Below are 20,972 nucleotides of genomic sequence, written 5' to 3' on the forward strand. Positions count from 1 at the left end.
TGCCGCACTTTGAGCAGGTCTTACAGCTTGTAAAATAGCCATAGGAAGTTGCTGTTTGGGTAGGAACAGGAATTCAGGGCTCTCTTTCTACTGCTGTTGATGCATTCCCTTTATATTGTATCAATGTCATTCCCTCTCTATTGTATATGTTTATAGTTTGTTGCAAAGATGCACATTTAGTTAATGTATTATTGTGCTTCTCAACGGTCCGTGTAACGCTTTGCAGTGCTTTGTTCTATTTGTTCCATCCATCGGGTCCAAATAAAAAATGTGTTCAATAATCCAATTTTCAATTTGTTTTAACTGGTCAGCAAATAGATAATTGCTGCTATTTTCTAAATGTGTCATTAGTCACGCAAGATAAAGAAAACAGAAACTGGATTGGAAACAAAAGTAAAATTCAGTTAATATTGGATTTTGGCCCCCTTTTTTTTTACTGTTTTTGTTGGGCTGAACCACGCGTAGGGGTGGGTGACCTGATAGATATTGGCGCGCGGTGTTGGTGATCACATTTTATCAGCGGATGTAGAGCATAGACTGTAAAAAATAGATGTAGAGATGGAGGGCTATCAAACACAGTTCCGCTTGCATCAAGGTGCCAAGCGATTGATAATGTCAGCTCGAGATCAGAACTTCAGATGCAGAGGGAGACATTGCTGCGTCCTGACACTTATGAGTAGGCCTACGTGAGCCCTAGTAGCCTACAGGCCAATGTAGGCTATTTGCTGTTGAAATTAATAAATGGATAAACGGATAAATTAGGCTCACCGTTGTGTCTTCGTTTAGCCTAATGAAACCTAGTCTAGCGTAAAGCGTTAAATAAGCAAAAATACCATGTCAAACAGTGCTCGGGGTAGCCTGTATAGCCCGGTATAGCCAAGACTGACGTCGATGACATTCTGCTTTGGGGAATTATTTGCTATGGCATGGCTATGGTATTCAAATATAGGCTACTGTAGATATGTTCAACATAGGCTGAAAGTTATGTTTAACGTGCCTTCTCCCAAAAAGTTTGTCATTAATCTCTAAAGTAATGAGTCAAAATCACAAACAACATCAGGCGGCGCTCCCTTCCACCATCTAGCCTGGCCCAGCTAGATGGTGTTCTCCCCCCGGTGTTCGTGGTTCAGTCCAATCACAAGGGCAAAAAAGGAAAATTAGAAAATTGACGCATCATTTCAATTTTTAACTTCTGAACAGAAAACCGTAACTGTGCTCAATTGAAAATCAAAATAAGCAACAATAACCCATTTACTGTGCCGTCCTAAAGAATGGATAACGGATTTTTAAGCCTATTTTTATATTTTTTCATGTGAATTCTGCAAATAGAACATAGCACTGCAAAGCGTTACACGGACCCTCAACTATAGGGAGACCCCGAGAGCAAATCTTTAGTGCTGCTTTAATATCCAAACAAAAGTACAGCTGCAAAATCAGTCTACAGAGTTTTCAGAGCATGTTAGAACATTATGAGAAATATGAGCCAAGCCATTTTCTCAACAAAAAACCTGGCTGACTTTACAAAAGAATCCCAGCAATGTAATAGAATAATTGAGGGGAATTGACAGGTTGAGGGGACTTACAACTCTCATGCCCCTCCCTCACTACCACCGAGCACCCTCTAATCGAGTTTGTGCTTGTCAGTGCGCACCAGACTGCACCAGACTGACAAATAACAGGCTCTAGGTGGAGGTAGAAGTGCGGGGGGTTTTCTAAAACTGGCTGATTTATGTTGTTCTGTCAGAGCATAGTGTCGGTTTCAGATTGCCAACTGCAGCTAATCTTGAGGGTGTTGACAACACGCTTTGTTCACCTCCACACTCCTGTAAGGGAGGCGCGTAGCAATTGTCCAGTCGCATTAGGAGACAATGTAAGTGCCTGGAGGTGAAAAAAAGTGTTTCAGTTCCCGCTAAGCTGAACCAGTTGTTTGACTTCAAGAACATCAATGCCGACAACAAGTTTTTTCCTGAAAAATATGCTAATTACTCCATTGACATGGTGCTTCCTTCCAGGCAAGATGGAAATTGAGCATGCAAACCATTTTTAAATACAGGTGGTGGCTCAACTTACCCACTGGCTACCTGCTTTCCTCTACCCTCAAAGGGAAACTCTTTTGCTGTAACAATGCAAGCTATGGTATACTGAAAGTTAACCACTGATAATCTGTAATTTAGTCAGCTATTACTACCGATATACCTATTACACGTCACACTGAATTCATGGAATGAGCTATTCATGCTTATTTGCAAGTACACATTGGGGGTTTGTCCCCGCTGTACACAATTCTTTATCTGATTTCATGACAACAGATAACAAATTGAACATGTTTCTATAAGGGGCTCAGGAGATTTGTTCTGTGGAGATACATACACACAGTTTGCATGATCTCACATGCACATTGCATGTATATATCACATGCAGATCTTACCACAAATCTACTCAAAAATATTTATTTAATGCTGCACTGCCATATTTTCTGAATGCCAGGCAGAATTCCTGAAACAAAAATGTTTAACTACTGTACATGAATTGTGACTGAAAACATACAGTAATATTAGTATGGAAACCATTCTGATAATAATACAGAAATATTAGTATAAGTAAATGAAGCAACATCAAATGTCATGACTATTTTACTGATAAAAGATCTCAGAATGCCAAGAGAAGAGTTAGAGAGTGAACCATACAAAACCACTCTAACACACTGGACGCACCTGAGGTCTGCAGATGGACCTTAAAACCAGCCAGCTCGGAGTTATCATCACAATGCTGTGTTGGCCTACATGTTCACTGGCAGGGGGGAAAGAACATATTCACCCTGTACACTTCTGACTTCAGCTACAACTCTGAGTCTTGCCACATGCAGAATTTTTCGGACGACACTGCAATTCTGGGGCGTACTGTATCAGGGATGGACAGGATGACAAGTACAGGAACCTGGTGGATGACTTGGTGGGCAATGGTGCAGGCTCAACCATCTGCAGCTGAACGCAACAAAGACCAAGAAGTTGGTGGCGGATTTCAGGAGATCTAAGCCACATAATGCTGCCAGTCTCCATTGAAGGGGTTAATGTGGAGGTGGTCAGCCCATATAAGTACCTGGGGGTACACATGGACAATAAACTGGACTGGTCAGCCAACACAGATGCACTGTATCAGAAAGGGCAGAGTCGGCTTTACTTCCTGAAGAGGCTGCGGTCATTCAATGTCTGCAGTAAGCTCCTCTGGATGTTTTACCAGTCAGTCATTGCCAGTGTCCTCTTTTGTACTGTGGTGTGCTGGGGAGGCAGCATTAAGGAGAGGGACGCTGGGCGAACTGAACAGGCGGGTAAGGAAAGCTGGCTCTGCTGTTGGCATTGAGCTGGAGTCACTCAAAACAACTGCAGAGAAATGGACCATGAGTAGGATGCTCATGGCGATCATGGACAATGACTGCCACCCACTACACAGCACATTCATTAAACAGAGGAGCATGTTCAGTGGCAGACTTCTGTCACTTTCATGTTCAACAGACAGGTTGAGGAGGTCCTTTGTCCCCAGGGCCATCCAACTCTTCAGTGCCACACAAAAGGGGAGAAATGGACTTTTCAGCATGAGCCTGTCTCTCTCAGCCCCTACAATTATATCACTTCCTCTGCTGTCCACCTGACTGTCTTACATCTACATCTTATTCCCTGTTATATTGTTCTTAACGTATATTATTTTTTTCTTGTTTGTCGAGCAATTCTATTATGTTACATTCACTATCACCATTGCACACACTCTACCATCTCCCTTGGGATGAATGAAGTATCTATCTATCCATCCTAAGGAATTGGTGTAAATGGAGAACAGAAGGGGCCATACTTTTCCTTGAAGTAGCCTACACGTGTGGTGAGGTTATGAGGCTTTGATGTCTGTCACACTGAATGAACGTCCTTTGAGGTAGGATGCCTTGATGCAAACTATTTAGTTTTCCCTGAAATTCTTGGCTCAGTGTGTGCGCGCGGACGTGTGTGAGGGGGCGCGCGCGCGCACACGAGAGAGAGAGATAGAAAGAGAGAGGGAGTCGTTCAGAGCATCTCCATTCTAAAACAAAATATATTCCGCTGCATTTCAATTTCCTCACTAAGTAAATATGTAGGGGTATCTTGTACAGTGTCTCCAGGTGAAGTTACCTTTACCCACAGCTGTCAGACAGAGCTAAAACCGTAGTCCTGAGACCAAATCCTGTCCTTCTGTCACATGACCGCTAATCGTAAGTAAGCATTTCCGCGTTCACGAGATCTCTTGCAGCTACTGAATGAAGCCTTGGACTGGGATTAATTTTTCTGCATCGTGCTGTGGTCCAAACGCATTGCCGAGCTGGGGGGAAATTCGGGGAAGGGAAGCCGTGCAACGCATCGCACGGATACACGGCGCGGTGCCAACATGCTCACACGGGTGAAATCTGCGGTGGCCAATTTTATGGGAGGCATCATGGCTGGTGCTTCCAACGGTGACCACCTCAGTGGCGTAGACCTGCCACTGAAATTCCCTTACATGAGACCAGAGTTTCTTGGGCTGTCACCGGATGAAATAGAGTGCTCCGCAGATCATATCGCTCGTCCCATCCTCATTTTGAAAGAATCTAAAAGATTGCCATGGGCTACCGGTTACGCAGAGTGAGTAGGCTATTCTACGTCCATCTTATACTAAGTGCGATCCGCTATAGCCTACGGCTTCGGAAGCAGACTAACCTAGCTGTAAGATATAACCCATAATGACCTGCCGTTTCAGTTTGCAGCCGACTGTTCAAGTGTTGCATCTGTTTTGCTCAAGTGATTTGTCTTCCCATAATATGCATGCACCAATCATTTATGGAGAGGTGCTATAGGTATCCTGCAAGCATCGCGTGATTCAAAGAAACTGTGGTCCCGTGAGAATCCTGCAGCTGAAGGGAATTATGTTATTTATGGCACCTGTTCCTCAGTGAGTTGTATGCATACAGTCTTGAAAAATTGCTTCTGAGTGCATGTATGTCTACTTGCTGCGCAGTATAGTCAGGATGCTGGCGTTGTTTATGCAAAATTACTGTTTTTGCAATACAGCCTACATGTTGGAGACAATGCCTGATGTGTCAATTACTAATGAACTAAACGACCAAACGCGGGTCATTTCTTTACTGTACTCAAACGTCAGAAATACATTACATTTGATCACCAAGAAGTATGTTATCACTCATCAGAATGGAGAGTTCAAGTCCTTAACATCAACAAGCGTCTGCGTGTGGTTAGTTGCGTCACACAGGGCCTATCCTCCTGTCCTTCTCTTAGGATTTTTTTTGTTTGTCATGCACATTTTAAACACAGGGAAAATATAGAATTTAGTGATTACAAGGCTAAAAATGATCAAGTAAGCTTAAACCACGATGCAATGCATGTAGTTGCAGTGCAGTATCTTAGCCTAATCATTATTTAGATTAAGTGATGGTGTAGGCAATAGAGGGAGAGATAAAGTAATCTGTTTGCTCAGTAACTTGTTTTGCTCTTGGCAAAAGGATAAGTGATGCTCCAACCAGTATTTCTCTGTGCAGAAGTGAAGTCACAAGTATGAACTCAGATCATGGGCCCAAAGGAGCAAGCCCAGTATATCAGACTGCTCAGTAATGTAGTAGGGATGAAAACATATGGGATGCAGAATGATGAATAGTCTAATATTCTCAGCCTTGATATCCATACTATAGTAGTAGTATACTGTTTATTTTGTTTGCTGTGCTTGTTACAGTTCATCACACCTTCTCTATATTAAACATAACTATTTACAACTAACACCTTCTTTTAAATGACAGTTAAGCAGGTTGTGTTTTACTGTATGATATAGGCTGACTTCTGATGGCCATTGCTTGCCTTTTCTTTGTCTTCAGATTGTGTTCTTTATGAGAGCACATGTATCATGGTCCTGTTTGTAACTGCACTGTGCTGATTGTTTGACAAACAGACTGCTGTAGGGGGATAATAGGCTCAGTGCTAGCAGACACCCACCGATCCGGACTAAGAATAGACCTGCCACTCTCTCAATTCACTCCGTACATCCATCTGTCACTGATGAAGCTGTTGTCATCAATGACATCATACTTCTGTGGTTTTATTGAAATGAACAAAACAAAGAGGTTTCTGAAATTCAGTTAGTATCATTTTAAAGCAACACCAAAGAACTTTTCCTCTGTCGCACGCATGCTAATTGTTTACCCAGCACTGGCTTTGAAATAACGATATCAGACAAGGTAGAATATGTTGCATGATTTTATGAAAGTACGATGTATTGCGACATCAGATGCAAGTCAAATTTGTAGTTTCTTATGTCTCATTCCATCGAACTACAGAACCGCTACCCGATCTGGCAAACTTACATAGTGCGGTTATAGCCGATAGAGTGCCGCGAATGCAGAAGTGTTCACCCTGTTACGAGTTGATTAACCACTGAAACAATTTTGGAAACATTATTTTAAGGTACAAAAAACTCTTTGGTGTTGCTTTAACAGTCCTTTAGAAATGTATTACCCTCATGATTCATGATTAGCACTAGTTTAGAAAGATGCCATTTTAGCAGCTTCCAGCAAGAAAATATGACCATATAATCACCACATTTGAACATTGTAAAATGTAAAATTGTTCATTAGAGTTTGTTTGCATTAGTTTGGATTTTATCAGATAACCCAAAAGCATTCACATGAGTGGATGTGATCAGTCATTGTAATTCACTGACTCCTTCTCACAATGGTACCACATCAAAACAACAAGAGTTGACACAAAGTGTCTTGCACTTTGAGAAAAAAAACTATTTGCAATACAAGTAAACATAAATAAAATGAATAGAGAAAATACATGTTGAAACCATAATTAAGAGAAATATCAGAAAATGAAATCCTTTTAGTGAGGGACTAAACAGCTTACAGTTGAGGGATACTACTAGTAAAATGCCATTTATTAGACTGAATTAGTCCCCTAACAGGAATAACAGAAGGAAGAGATCCAGTATAATCTCATCTTGGGCAGGTGTGTTTTCATTCACATTGGAATAAACAGGGTGGTGCAGTATAGAGTAGTGTCCTCTGTGTAGAGTTTCCCTGGTTTTGGACAGGACTGTTGCATTCCACTTTGAAAATATCCCTCTATTCTATTTGAAATGCTGCGGTCATGACTCCCACCTGCAAATTCCAGGCAGTGCATGTGAATGGTTCTTGTTTGTAGAAGGACTTCTTTATTCTTGAAGGTGAAACGGGTCGATTTTCAAGAAAGGCGCTAGTTGCACAGCAGTAATTGGTTGCACAGTAGCTTGTACTGAACCTGTTGCTTTGTTTGTTACCACTTCAAACAGTTACGCTGCACAGATCTTCGGTTCTTAATTCGGCTTAATGCATTTTTGTTGATGTTTTGGTGTTGATCTGATCTGGAGGTTAGCGTTAGGGTTGAGTGCATGCCTGATGTACCGTGTATGTTTGTTCTTGCAAGGTAATAAATGTGTTGATTTGTCTGGGTTTGGGTGGTGTTGGTTTGTGATGTGTGTTTGGTGTTTTTCTGAAAACTTCCAGGGGTCCTTGGCTCTTGGTGGGTGGGTAGTATGGGATTAGAGTTGTAGGGCTGTGTGTGTGTGTGTGTGTGTGTGTGTGTCTCTGTGTGTGTGTGTGGTGTGTGTGTGTGTGTGTGTGTCTCTGTGTGTGTGTGTGTGTCTGTGTGTGTGTGTGTGTGTGTGTCTCTGTGTGTGTGTGTGTGTGTGTGTGCACTTGTGTGCGCACATTGTTGTGAGTCATGTTTTTTTGATGTGTGTTTTCTCTTGTAGGGTGATAAATGCAGGGAAGAGCTCTCTTAATGAGGACCAGGCGTGCTGCGAGGTGGTGGTGGTGCCGAAGCGCTCAACAGGAGGCTGCTCCACCCCCAGCAGAACCCCGACAGCCAAGAGGAGATCTTCTCTGCCCAGCGGAGAGGGCCTCAGTCTCAGGGAGCAGCCGGTGAGGGAGAACAGGCACACACACATCCGTTTCAATTAGAACTAATGGACATTTTCAGACAATGCCAGACAGACACACCATAATGACGTACTTTATGATCTGTGATGAGCTTACAGAGGTTTACAGTCTTGTTGATGTTAGAGCAGAGGTAAATCTGAGGTGCTGGATACACAACCACAAGGATTCTACGTGGTTGCTTAGGATTAGACATTGATTGTTCATACTCGGTTAATGCCATTGTATGGCACCCTACCATTGTTTTCAGGGAAAGGAATTACTGGGTAAAACAGATGTTGCTGCTTAATGCTTCCCGTCATCAGTTCATTTCTTTTTAAATGCTGCTAACTTTCTAACACAGACGTTGACATCTGGTGCATTGTTGCATTTAATGGAATAAAATTAATGTGTTGCTTCCAGTAAACCAATGCAAATACAAGTACAAATACAAATACAAAAAGAAACTTGTTTAAAAGACAAACATTAAGGAAGCAACAAGTGTTGAAAATAAGTTATATCAACATCTTTTCAGGCCGGAGGACTGGTAGCAATGGTATCTGTATTGGCAGAATACTGTACTTAATTCCAGCACATAGGACATTCCTGTTATCTCCTGTAGCCATAAAGTGCAAAAGCAGTTAGAAGCTTGACCAGAGTGGCTTCACAGCTATCGTTATGATGTATGCTATATGTCTTGACCAGGTGGCTTCACAGCTATCGTTATGATGTATGCTATATGTCTTGACCAGAGTGGCTTCACAGCTATCGTTATGATGTATGCTATATGTCTTGACCAGGTGGCTTCACAGCTATCGTTATGATGTATGGTATATGTCTTGACCAGGTGGCTTCACAGCTATTGTTATGATGTATGCTATATGTCTTGACCAGGTGGCTTCACAGCTATCGTTATGATGTATGCTATATGTCTTGACCAGGTGGCTTCACAGCTATCGTTATGATGTATGCTATATACAGGGGCAGCCGTGGCCTACTGGTTAGCACTTTAGACTTGTAACCGGAGGGTTGCCGGTTCGAACCCCGACCAGTAGGCAGGGCTGAAGTGCCCTTGAGCAAGGCACCTAACCTTTCACTGCTCCCCGAGCGCCGCTGTTGTTGCAGGCAGCTCACTGCGCCGGGATTAGTGTGTGCTTCACCTCACTGTGTGTTCACTGTGTGCTGAGTGTGTTTCACTAATTTCACGGATTGGGATAAATGCAGAGACCAAATTTCCCTCACGGGATCAAAAGAGTATATATACTTATACTTATATGTCTTGACTAGGTGGCTTCACAGCTATCGTTATGATGTATGTTATATGTCTTGATACACAAAGCTGCAAAATCTTTATTCTGTTTGTCCCTTTAAGTTTTACATGAATAATATGTTACCTCATCTTCAATTGAGCCAGACGCAGGCCGACAGCCAGATGTTCCTTGTGATTCTCATGAAGGATTGTCATAGGCTTTTGTGACCTTTGATATTTGTTGAGAGGTAGAGGCTACGAAGGAACTGACAGCATGATTTTGGTCTTAGCTGATGACAACTCCCCTGGTATTTCTGGTAGTACTAGTGATAAAATCTACATCTTGTTTTCCTCTCTTTGAGATGAATGAGAGAAACGGTGGAGTAAGCGCTCAAGTGCCCTGTACACCCAGATTGCGCAGATGAATGTGCCACTAATGGCCCTTTGTCATTGTGGTATGACTAAAGACTGAAATAAATAGACAGTTGTACAGAAAAATCATAGTCTCTGCCCAGCTCTAGGGAAACTACTTCTAACGTTTAAAACTTAATGTTCCTGCCATTCTTAATATTTCTTTAAGACTTGTGACTGATCCAATGGTGATGCAGTCATATTTAAAAAAAGAACAGATGTCTAGCATGTCTTGTTGTGAAGATGTGTAGTATTTATCAGTGAGGGAGTGGACTACATGGGTAGCTATAGTATTGATGGGTGAAGCATGGGAATTCTCTAATGGCCACAGTGTGAGCATCTGTGAGGGCAAAAAGACATTTCTGCTCCACTAAATCCATCCAACGCCCTCTGCTTGAAAGTCATGCATTTGTTATCACGCATGACATCACCCTCTGATGTATTGCTCACACATTCATTAAGTCCAGTTTTGTTTAAACAATTCACTGTGTGTCCTACGAAGATGACTGGAACCTTTCCACACTGTTCTGTGCTTAACACAGTGAGAGCTGAGAGCAAGTCATTATTCTAAGAGCTCTAGCGACCTTCTGGTAACCTTTTGATCTACCCCCTCTTTTATGCCTCTCTCCCCTGCAGACATATTTCCACAGATGCGACCTGACAGAGGGCTTGAACATTACAATAGATCCCTTTATCGCTGATGAAACCTGAAGTGGCAATCTTTTATGCCACTTCATTACTGTCTATGCCACAGATATAGGGAGCCTCGTATAAATTGATGTTTATTCAGTTGATCGTCATATGTGTATGATAATCCTCTTATAGATGCCTCTCTACGGACACACATACGGTTCTCTCTTCCTAATGGATATGTGCCAGCGCTTAGAGGCTCTCCATTAGATGGCACAGATGCTCTTGTCATACTGGAAGCAGCGGTCACCAATCTGCCAATCCAGCACGTTTTCCATACAGATAATTGAATTTGATTGCATGTTGCGTTCCTGCTGATATCTAATGTTTACAGCGGGCTGACTGTGGTGAGGCATCATGCATACATGTTACATAACACAGCACATATGTGCAGTCAGTTGCCCTTTGCTAATGTGTTATCAGAGAGAGAGAGAGAGAGAGAGAGAGGTTTGTGGTGTATAAATAAACCCAGTCATAACGTGTTGTGTCTGTGTGGGTATGTGTGTTTGCCTGCAGGACTCTGAGGGACTGGTGTTTCACTACTGGGGCCTGTTTGATGGACATGCAGGCTCAGGGGCGGCCGTGGTTGCCTCCAAGTTAATGCAGCATCACATTGTGGAGCAGCTGCAAGATGTTTTAGACGTGTTGCGCAACTTCTCTTGCCTACCCCCCACCTGCCTGGGAGAGGAGCCCAACAACCACCCGACGCCAGGGACCAATCGGGCCCTCACACGCGCCGCCTCCCTCAGAGGGGCCGCCGGGGCCCCAGGGTCCCCCTGCACCCCTCCTCCACGCTTCTACACAGAGAAGAAGATCCAGCATGAGAGTCTGGTGGTCGGAGCCCTGGAGAACGCCTTCAAAGAGATGGTAAAGGCAGCTGTCACTCAAGACCTCTTAGTGAGGGTGTGCTCTGGTAACCTCACTCTCCCCAGATGAATTTCGTTCCGCCCTAGCTGCGCCTAGCTCCACTCACATCCATCTGGGATCGCTTCCGTTGAGAGTGATTTCGGCACCAGATTGTATGGTAGAGCCAATCAGGACGCAGGGCGGGAGTTTCATAGATGTAACGTAGCATAGAAGCGACTGTGAGACTGTTCTCAGCGTCACGGGTTGGCTTCGATGTGAGTGGTTGAAGTAGAACGTCAATAGATGGCGGACAAGTGGCTTATCCAATCATATGCAAGGATTTTTTGATAAGGCCCAGCCTTCTGAAGCACCACTCCAATGGATCGATCCCAGATGGATGAGTGGAGCTAGGCGGAACAAAATTCATCTGGCGAGAGTCAGGTTAGTGCTCTGGATGTTCTACAAACATCTTGCTATCTCTGTACAGGTGATGCTGACATCCAGCTCACACAGGCTCCTTTTAGTTTTCTACATGAAGGGGATTTCACAATTTCAAATAGCCAGTCAACAATTAGCCACATGATCAATATGAGCGATTAGAGTAGCCTTTTGTAAAATGAGTGTGATTAAAATGGGAAAAAAGTGAGTCATTACCTCTGCCCTTAAGACAATAATGGAATCTTTTTATTGTCCTCATAGGGTCATGCTGTAGCACCTTTTCAAACCAAACACTGCATTTTCCACTCCTTTCTCCTTTCTCCATAGTCATATGTAGCACAGTATTTCAAGTAGGTGGGCTGCTGATCTCTTCAGTGTATGCTGATGGGTAGTGACAAGGCTTTATTACGACAGATACTCCCTCCTTTAATAATTCCATTTTACTCCTCTGTTGCAGAGGAACAGAAATAGAGCTCCTGTGGTTCTTTGCACTGTGCTTGACATTTGAGTCTCAGGATCTCCCATATTCAGCATCGGTAGCTTGTCATTTCCCTGATGTGTCACTGAAACGGTGAGTGCACTCACGTGTGACTGCATCCTGTTTCGTTTTCGGACCTTCCGTTTCCGTAATGGCCTTAATTGCATTACTTCTATCTTCCAGTGAGTTGTGGTCTAAGCCACAGTGTCCATCGGAACTACTGAGTTGCCCTGTACACCTGAAATAATTTCTGATATGACCACTAGATGGTATTGTATGTTCACATAGTGGTATAATCTAAAAAATACCGGTATGACATATTTACATACATATTTACATAAAATGCAGTATAAAAGCAACAGCACAAGGTTTTTTGTCTACTGTAAAGGACATACAGCCATAGCATTACTAAGATGAAAAAATTATCTTGTTGAATTAACAAAGATGAGCAGCTGAAGTGGTTAATTACTGAGGCCACAAATATCAGTACTTCTACTACCACTACTTCTGTTACTACTAATGTTGTTACTACTACTACTACTGTTGTTGTTGCAGGATAATCCTTGTCACAGGATTATACTCACACTCTTTTGATGACCTTCCTTCAAGGTTATTACAGGTGATGGTATCTCATTTGTTCAGTTGTTTCCTTAAAGGCAATGGAAACAACTCTGTATAAATCTTTAAAGTATCTATTGCTAATTTAAGAAAGTTATTCGGAGTGAGAATCACCTGACAGAGTTAAAAGGTGGTCACCAGGCCTGTCCTCATCGGTGATGCTGTATTGGATGGCTGATCAGCAGCCAGGGTAAAAGGTGGGATTGTAGCCCCTCCAACAGCACCTCTGTTCAGACTGTCTGTGTCTGCTCCACTCAGCTCTTTGTCTTCATTGGAGACATCTGAAGTGATCGAGTGGTGGACTGGTGTCTGAGGAACGTCCAGTTAGTGGCTGTGTGACTCACTGGACTATTGTGCCTCTGAGAACCCATTCATAGTCTGATAAAGACACTCAATAAACTGATCTTTGTATTTAAGAGGATGAATTGGGTTGATTGTTGGGTATCTAATAGTGTATAAGGTGTGAATCTCTCTGCATGTGACAGAAATGGAAGTGGTTTGTGTGTGTGTAGTTGGATATTGAGTTTAGACCCTATTTATATCCAGGTGTCTTTCTTAAATGGATATGTTTCCATCCACATTTTTTTTTATTTTGTCCACATGACATATGTAAAAAAAAAAATATATATCTCCCTAATAATTTAGTGTCAACGATTCCTGGGACACTGAAAGACTGGGGTGCACGAAACTTGTTGGGCAAGTAGCCCCACAAGGATGACACGGAACCATTGTTTTTCGCTTTGATCCCTTTGATCCGTCACCCCACCCACCCCACGCTGGAAACACACACAGAGCAGCACACATACAGTATACACAAAAGCAAACGCACACATGCACACACTCATTTACATACACAAAAGTTGCAAGAGTAGGGGATGGAGTAAGAGAGACAAATTGACAAGCGTGATTTATTATTGTGGAGAGAATGTGCAGGACTGAGCGGCGGTCATATTTTGTACCGCTTTGCAATCGCTTTTACAAATTAAAATCGCTGCATCAGTCCGATACAACGCAGAATATGGGAAGAAGCGGGAAGTAGTCATGCAGGGCACCAAGCCGCCGTGACATTCCAGCCCTGCCCCCCTACACACTGGAACACAAACAAAATAATATTGTGACCGTACAGTATGTCCCATTGACATAATTACCATTGTTGCCGTTGCTCTTTTCATGTCGTTGTTTCTAAAGTCTTCATTTGTCTACATGGATCCGAAACCGGCGTTTTACAAAATCTTCACTTAAGAAGGCATTTAAAAAAAATATCTGTTTGAGCTACAGTACTGTGCTTTTTTACAAGTGGACGAAAGCTCCAAACACTTTGAAAAATGTCCATTGAAAAGAGGACGGTTGTCTAAGTGAAGGGCAGCAGGGGGAGCCACTACACCATACCGTGGTTTTGTACTGTCAAAGATCACATCAACCATCTATCTTTCTCCTGGTCAAACACCCAGATGGACAGAGCAATAGTTATTGACGTGTTGACTCCTGTGACTTTTGAGTCTTATTGGTAGTGCAATTTCTCCTTCCAAAACTTGGGAGTGTATGGCAACAGAGGAACTGGTGGAGTCCTCTAGAAGGCTTTAGGTTTGCCAGTGTAGAAAACAGATGACCACATAAGTTCAGTACATATCATAGTCTATATTAATGTGTGTCTGTGCTTGTGTGTATTAATGTGTGTCTGTGCATGTGTGTTTCCAGGGCAGAGACTGCATTTTCATAGAATATTATTAAACTTGAGTCGTTCTAATCATGGGTCTGTGTGTTTCTCCTCACCTTCCTATCTTTGACATTGTGCCTGTATGCATGTACAGTATGTGAACCTGGCCAATGAAGCTGATTGTGATTCTGTGTATTAGGACTCCCAGATTGAGCGGGACAAGGCTGTGTACAACATCACTGGGGGGTGCACTGCCCTGGCTGCGCTATACCTGCTGGGGAAGCTCTACGTGGCTAACGCAGGGGACAGCAGGTAAGATGCCTCTTCAGCGGGAGTATGACAAGGACATCAATAGATTCAGAATGGTCTGATGTCTGCATTTAGGAGGTGCAGTATGTAACTTAACAGTTCTGTTTAAATTAAATGTTTGTGTAACCCAGTATGAGTGTTAATCACTGAATGGGTATGTGAAGCAGGTCATAAAAAGTTATGCTCCAAATATATGCTCAGCCCTCATAACTCTTCACTATAACTCCCACTGGGAGGAGGCCATGTGCTGTATATCTGAGCTCATTGGGTGGCTCTGTCAGTGTGCTATTTAAACACATGAAATGAACTGGAGCAGGTCTCTCCCCCAACCAGTGAAATGGGGTCTTGATTACAGTCCACTCCAGGCACCTCCAAATCATCTCTCTGATGTCGCTCTCGTGGGAGAGTTGTCATTGGTGTGAAGCACACAGCGTAGTGCACTGTTGTGGTTTCTCCGTTCAAGCCTCATTAAAGCGAGCATGTCGCGCCTCCCCAGGGCCATCATTATCAGAAGCGGAGAGGTCATCCCCATGTCCACGGAGTTCACCCCAGAGTCAGAGCGACAGAGACTGCAGTTCCTGGTAATTTTATATTATTTATAATTTTATTATTATTATCTTTTTTTCTCCCTTGAAATAAGTGGAGAAATTCACTGAAAAGCACTCATCCAGTCATTACTGTTTAAACTCCACAAAGGATCTGTTTTGTTGGAAGATGTCGTGGACGTGCCTTGCGCCTGACCTGGCGCGGTGCTTTAGATCTTGCTTGTGCTTGATGTTTTCTGCCATCTCCCCTCCACTCTCTTGTAGGGCTTCATGCAGCCTCACCTGCTGGGAGGGGAGTTCACACACTTGGAGTTCCCTAGACGAGTGCAGAGGAAAGAGGTGGGGAAGAGGATGCTCTACAGAGACTTCACCATGAATGGCTGGTGAGTGACATGCTGATTACTGTGGCCTCCCCCTACAAAACACTATGAGCCTGATCAGGTGTGTAGGTGGAGCAATGCAGGAGAATACTGACTGCGTGGAGAGGACTGGTTAAGGGCGTGACCAGACACCAGTTGAAGTTCACAGATTAATTGGTGATGTTGGGTAACTTTTATTTGTGTTCTCTAAACATCGGATAAGATAAGCAAAGGAACATTTACAATTCGTATCTGTATTCTGAGATACATTGGCAATGGCCAAAATAATTTTGGGTGTGGATGTTTCAAAATCACCACTATTTAGGCTTGATCAGCAGTGAGTCTGTTCAGGGCGTTGATGGTGTTTTTATGGAATAGTACAACCACCTGTACTTGCTGTGTGTTAGTCCATGACCTTGGGGGCATTTGCTCCACATGTTGAGGTCTGCATGGGCAGGGAAGGCAGGGAAGGGAGGGAGGTGCAGATGCAAGGCCATCTCCAAGATTCCGAACGCCATCCAACATATCATATGTAAATCAGGTTTCTCAGCCAAGTATACTTTGTGTATACAAGGAATTTGGTCTCTGCATTCATCCCATCTGTGAATTAGTGAACACACAGAGCACACCCGGAGCAGTGAGCTGCCTTGCTACAGCGGCGCTCGGGGAGCAGTGAGGGGTTAGAAGCCCGAAGCCCTAACCAGTAGGCCACGACTGCCCCAAAATATGTTATGTTGCTCACACAACCACAGATACACACAAGGACATACAACACACATACACTTTCTCTCTCTCTCTCTGACACACACACACACACACACACACACACACACACACACACACACAGTGACAGCTCTCTCACGCACTAATGCGTGTCCTTGGGACGGGCAAAGAGGGCTAAAGTCCAAGCACTTAGCGTTCATGTCTCACCCGGGCAGAGGAGAGGCGCAGCAGGGTGATGGGAAGGACACCGGTTGGGGTGATTACAGTAGTACTCATAGAAAATACTGACCGGCACCACAAACCTAGAGAGGCTTCTGTCCTGGCAGACAATAGGTAGAGACAGGGAAATCATTAAATAGTACAGGAATGTTTCAAATATACAGTATAGATAAAAGAAGTTAACAGTAAATAAAGCTAAAATAAATAATGCAAATCAAACAATAAATAAAAACAATTTAGTGTCTAAGAGATGCTGTTAAGATGCTGAGATGCTGGAGATTTGCATTGGGCAGGAATTCAGTTTACAGTAGACCTACTTTGGACAGGAATTATGTACTTTGTACTAATACATCTTCAAACCCTAAAATAAGGAAAGGCAAGGCACACCTTAAATATCTCTGTATGCTTCTGTTTAGATCCTTTGTAAAATGGTTCTCATATCAGACCATGGTTGACTTGGTCAGTGTTAAATATTTCATAAATCACTCTCTGCATAGCACTCCAGGGAGCTCACAGGAGAAAGTGGGCCTTTTGTTCTCACTTTCATTTTCCCAACATGAAAGAGATCTTATTAGCATATACGGCTTGTCAGTTTATGTTTCAGGCCCTCGAAAGGACAACTCATTTGTCATCTGAATAATGTGGCTGATCCTTCAGTTTCTGATACTAGAATAACTAGAATACTAGAATTTTTCTACCCATTCCAGCAAAATCAAAAGTGCTTACCTAAACTCATTTTATTAAAACTTTATCTCCTATGTCCAGAATCAGACCACATTATTTGTTTTCTTTATTTAGGGCATATAAAACCGTTGACGATGATGACCTGAAGTTCCCTTTAATATATGGAGAAGGAAAGAAGGTAAGAAGTGAGACATGATGTTCATAAAGTTGACTTCAAAAGACAGTCAAGAAATACAATGTAATACCACGTGAGCCTTTAGCAGCACTAACAGTGTTTTTATCCTAGGCACGGGTGATGGCTACTATTGGAGTGACTCGGGGCCTTGGTGACCATGACCTTAAAGTGCACGATTCAAACATTTACATCAAACCCTTTCTCTCCTGCTGTCCCGAGGTGAGATACATTTCATAGGAAAGAGAAAAGGAGTGTTGCAGCTCTAGTTATTTTGTTTTATTGTAGTTTTACACAATGAAAGTAAACATTGAAAGTGCTAGCAGAAGCCCATCATGAGTCTTTTTCGATCCACACTGAATCTGTTCGCCATTGTCAGAAAACTCATGCCCACCTGGCTGTCAGTTTCAAAGACTTCATATCTCTCAGCCTTCATCTTCAAGGTGTCTGATCTTTTTTTTCTGAACTCTCTTGATCTTTAATTCACTACACATTGAGTTCAGCCGAAGTTCAGGAAGCTGCAGACTTCATTGATTTCCTCTGTTCACATATTTGACTTCATATGTGCTGTATCTCATGCCCCTACCTACTTGCGTGGAAACAGGGAATACAACAATAAAATACAAAATCCAGAAGAAAAAAAAAGAATCCAGATATTTTTTGTTAATGTGTATGTTTGTGGACACTTAAGTTGGCTCAGTGTGGGTCTCCTCTTGTGATAACCTGTCTCACTTGAAAGTTAAAACGTTGGTTTCCATAGCAATGACATATCTCAAGTTGAATGACAGTGAAAAGCAGGTCAGTCAATGCCCATGCATTTCCAGTGATTTTGTAAGGTTTGATTCCTATATTCCCAGAAAGCCTATTAACGAAATATGGTGCTGTCACTGACCATATGAAATGTTTATTTTCAGGTGAAAGTGTACAATCTAACCCAGTACGAGCACGGGGCAGATGATGTACTAGTTATGGGAACAGACGGCCTCTGGGATGTCCTGTCTAATGAGGAAGTAGCTGAAGCAGTCACATCTTTCCTGGTCAACTGTGACCCTGATGACTTACACAGGCAAGATTGTGTGCATGTGTGTGTGTGCATGTGTGTGTGCGCATGTGTGTGTGCGTGTGTGTGTGTGCGTGTTTGTGCGCACGCTTATATATTTACTTTCTCAATGGCTTTCAAACTCTACACAGGTGGCACGGATAAAAAGGAGATAACTTTGATAACGTTCTGATGTTTGGCAGCATCATGCTGAGAAGGCTGTTCTTACATCTCCATGGTATTTTCGAGCATAAATGTATACTAGAATCAAGACCCCACTGTTAACAAGATGCTTATATTTTGCTGGAAAATTACGAAATATTGGTCAGTTTAATTTTACAGATTTGTGCGTAATTCAATGGTTAGTTTTCATTGCAGTGGCATAGCTTCAAGTAACATTGTGATGAAAACGTGTGTACACATTTTGCAGCCTATTGAATACTAAATGAGTTCAGATGCACAGTGCTGCAGTACAGTGGTTAATCTAGTGTTGTCAGTAGCCAAAAAAAGCAATGACAAGATAAACAAGTCATAATAATCAGGGATTATGTTGTTTTGTGGGCCTACATGTACAGTACATCTATTAACTATAGCAAACTATGTCCAGGGATCTGCCAATGAGAACAGTTGATTCAAAACAAACTAGGGTGAGTTTTCTGCTTGCAATGATTGATTAAAGGCCCCTTTGGAACCTAAACGTGTCTGTTGCTGCTGATAAACAGGTACACCATGGCCTCCCAGGACCTGGTCATGCGTGCACGAGGAGTTCTGAGGGACCGAGGCTGGAGGATCAGCAATGACCGGCTGGGCTCTGGAGACGACATCTCTGTCTACATCATCCCTTTGATGTATGGTAACCGCCAACCCTAGAACAAGACCCCTCCGACAGACAGAGGGTTCCTACTGCACCCCCCCTCCCCCTCCTCCTGCCCCCCCTCTCCCCCTCCTCCTGCCCCCCTCCCCCTCTCCCTCAGTGTGGTTCATCTCGTGTCCTTGCCGCTGAGGCTCCTTGCCCTTGTCCCATCGTGTGCTTCCCTCTGGAGTCTCTTCCTGTGTGATGAACTGTTACCAATGACAGGCACTTTGTATTTTACTCAACTATGTTTGTCATGTGAGCCCCGACTACTGACTGACCAATGACTATGTGCTTTGACACAGAATGGCCTTTTAAGGTTATATAATGTCCCTCGCAGAACTTCTTCCAGCTTCCCTGAACATGCTGAGTGTAAGTGCAGGTTCTATTCTGTAGTTAGGAAAGCACCGTTTCCCAGCTTTGGTTTGAAGATTAGGCAGCACTTGCATTGCAATGGGGTTATGCAGGAGATACATGGTATGGAGTGAAGAATTTGAGCAAAGTGCAATGACTTAAATGATGCGATATGTGTATGCAGATATGCTTATTTTTATGTTGATGCTATGTGTGCGTGGGGGGAGGGGGTATGCCTTTATATTTTGTCATTACTGTAAAATCTATACATGGGCCAAGTATTGATTATTTATTCTAACATAGAATATGTACTTGAGTTACTCCTGTGTTCTGTACAATAAGGTTACAGACATTTTTGCTGCTGACTTACTCTACCACTCAGTAGGATGGGACTGCTCTCTAAACAAAGTTGTTCACAGCAGCAGGAGTAAGACAGGGTTTATGGAGCTAAATGTAAGGAATGTTAATATAAGGAAGAGCATCAGGCTGGACCAGCAGTTAATGGTATATGTTTTGGCATTTCCATGTGATGGCACTAGGAAAAGAAATCACCGACCTCACCAGAAGCTGTTTTAACTGTTGACTGAAACATTGAGAATTCAATATTACTGAGTATGGAATTTACTATTCAATAGTAAACTTTTTTACTATCATCCATAAGAAAGCATGATGCTCCAGGTGGACATGCTCATTCAGATGACCCTGATATGTGGGTTATATCCCTACCTGACTGAGCAGAACGGGTTTCTTATTTGAAGTTCATCATATTTCCTTAGGCATGATGTACAGCATGGCTTTCGGACATTCTGTCATCAAACTGAATATGGAGATTGAGTGAATGTGATTTTAGAATATCTGTTTTCTATTTTCACTTCTGTATGTGCCATTTCCTGCATGCTGCTGAATGTGAAATTAATATTTACATTACATTGTTTTACAAAACAAAATGTCAGCAAGGGGCAGTAGTTTTGTTAGTATTTTGTTCTAAACTGTATTTACAAGTCTTACGGTACAGTAAGGTGTTTGTGTGTTAATAGCTTTTGTAGAGCAATATAACAAATAGACGGTATCACTGATTTTTACCTGCGAGTGTACAATTCCTTTTATTTTAAGTGTTCAAACTACATTTCAAATGTAGTTCATATTTTTTTGTGTTGGAGTTAAGTTCTCATCTACAATACTGTATTTTTATTCAAAATAATGTATAATGTTATTTATTATTAAGCAAGCTCAAAGTAATGTTTCTCCCTAAATATATATTTATGTATTTAAACTATGGCAGCAAAGTCCTGGATCTACAGACGCTGACACGACGGTCTGACATTTTTTGATTGTTTTCTATGTCATATTTGCACAATTATAGCC

At 42.6% G+C, this 20,972-nt stretch overlaps 1 protein-coding gene across 1 annotated transcript; it reads left to right on the forward strand.

Moving 5' to 3' along the window:
* The first annotated feature begins 3,962 nt into the window (after positions 1–3,962).
* Positions 3,963–19,337, forward strand: LOC121697236 (protein phosphatase 1H-like). The gene is made up of 10 exons (XM_042078660.1): positions 3,963–4,643; positions 7,801–7,969; positions 10,830–11,180; positions 14,550–14,662; positions 15,156–15,240; positions 15,469–15,587; positions 17,304–17,367; positions 17,476–17,583; positions 18,276–18,427; positions 19,123–19,337. Exons 1-10 carry the CDS (start codon positions 4,411–4,413, stop codon positions 19,268–19,270), a joined length of 1,542 nt encoding a protein of 513 aa, XP_041934594.1. The 5' UTR covers positions 3,963–4,410; the 3' UTR covers positions 19,271–19,337.
* Positions 19,338–20,972: the final 1,635 nt, after the last annotated feature.

Source organism: Alosa sapidissima, chromosome 22 (genome assembly GCF_018492685.1).
Source record: "Alosa sapidissima isolate fAloSap1 chromosome 22, fAloSap1.pri, whole genome shotgun sequence".
Lineage (NCBI taxonomy): Eukaryota > Metazoa > Chordata > Actinopteri > Clupeiformes > Clupeidae > Alosa > Alosa sapidissima.

Excerpts from the sequence above, each read along its gene's own strand:
- LOC121697236 (XM_042078660.1), top strand. The coding sequence starts at position 4,411 with ATGCTCACACGGGTGAAATCTGCGGTGGCCAATTTTATGGGAGGCATC. Across the intron at positions 14,663-15,155 it reads GCTAACGCAGGGGACAGCAG|GGCCATCATTATCAGAAGCG; the intron begins GTAAGATGCCTC and ends GCGCCTCCCCAG. Across the intron at positions 15,588-17,303 it reads GACTTCACCATGAATGGCTG|GGCATATAAAACCGTTGACG; the intron begins GTGAGTGACATG and ends TTCTTTATTTAG.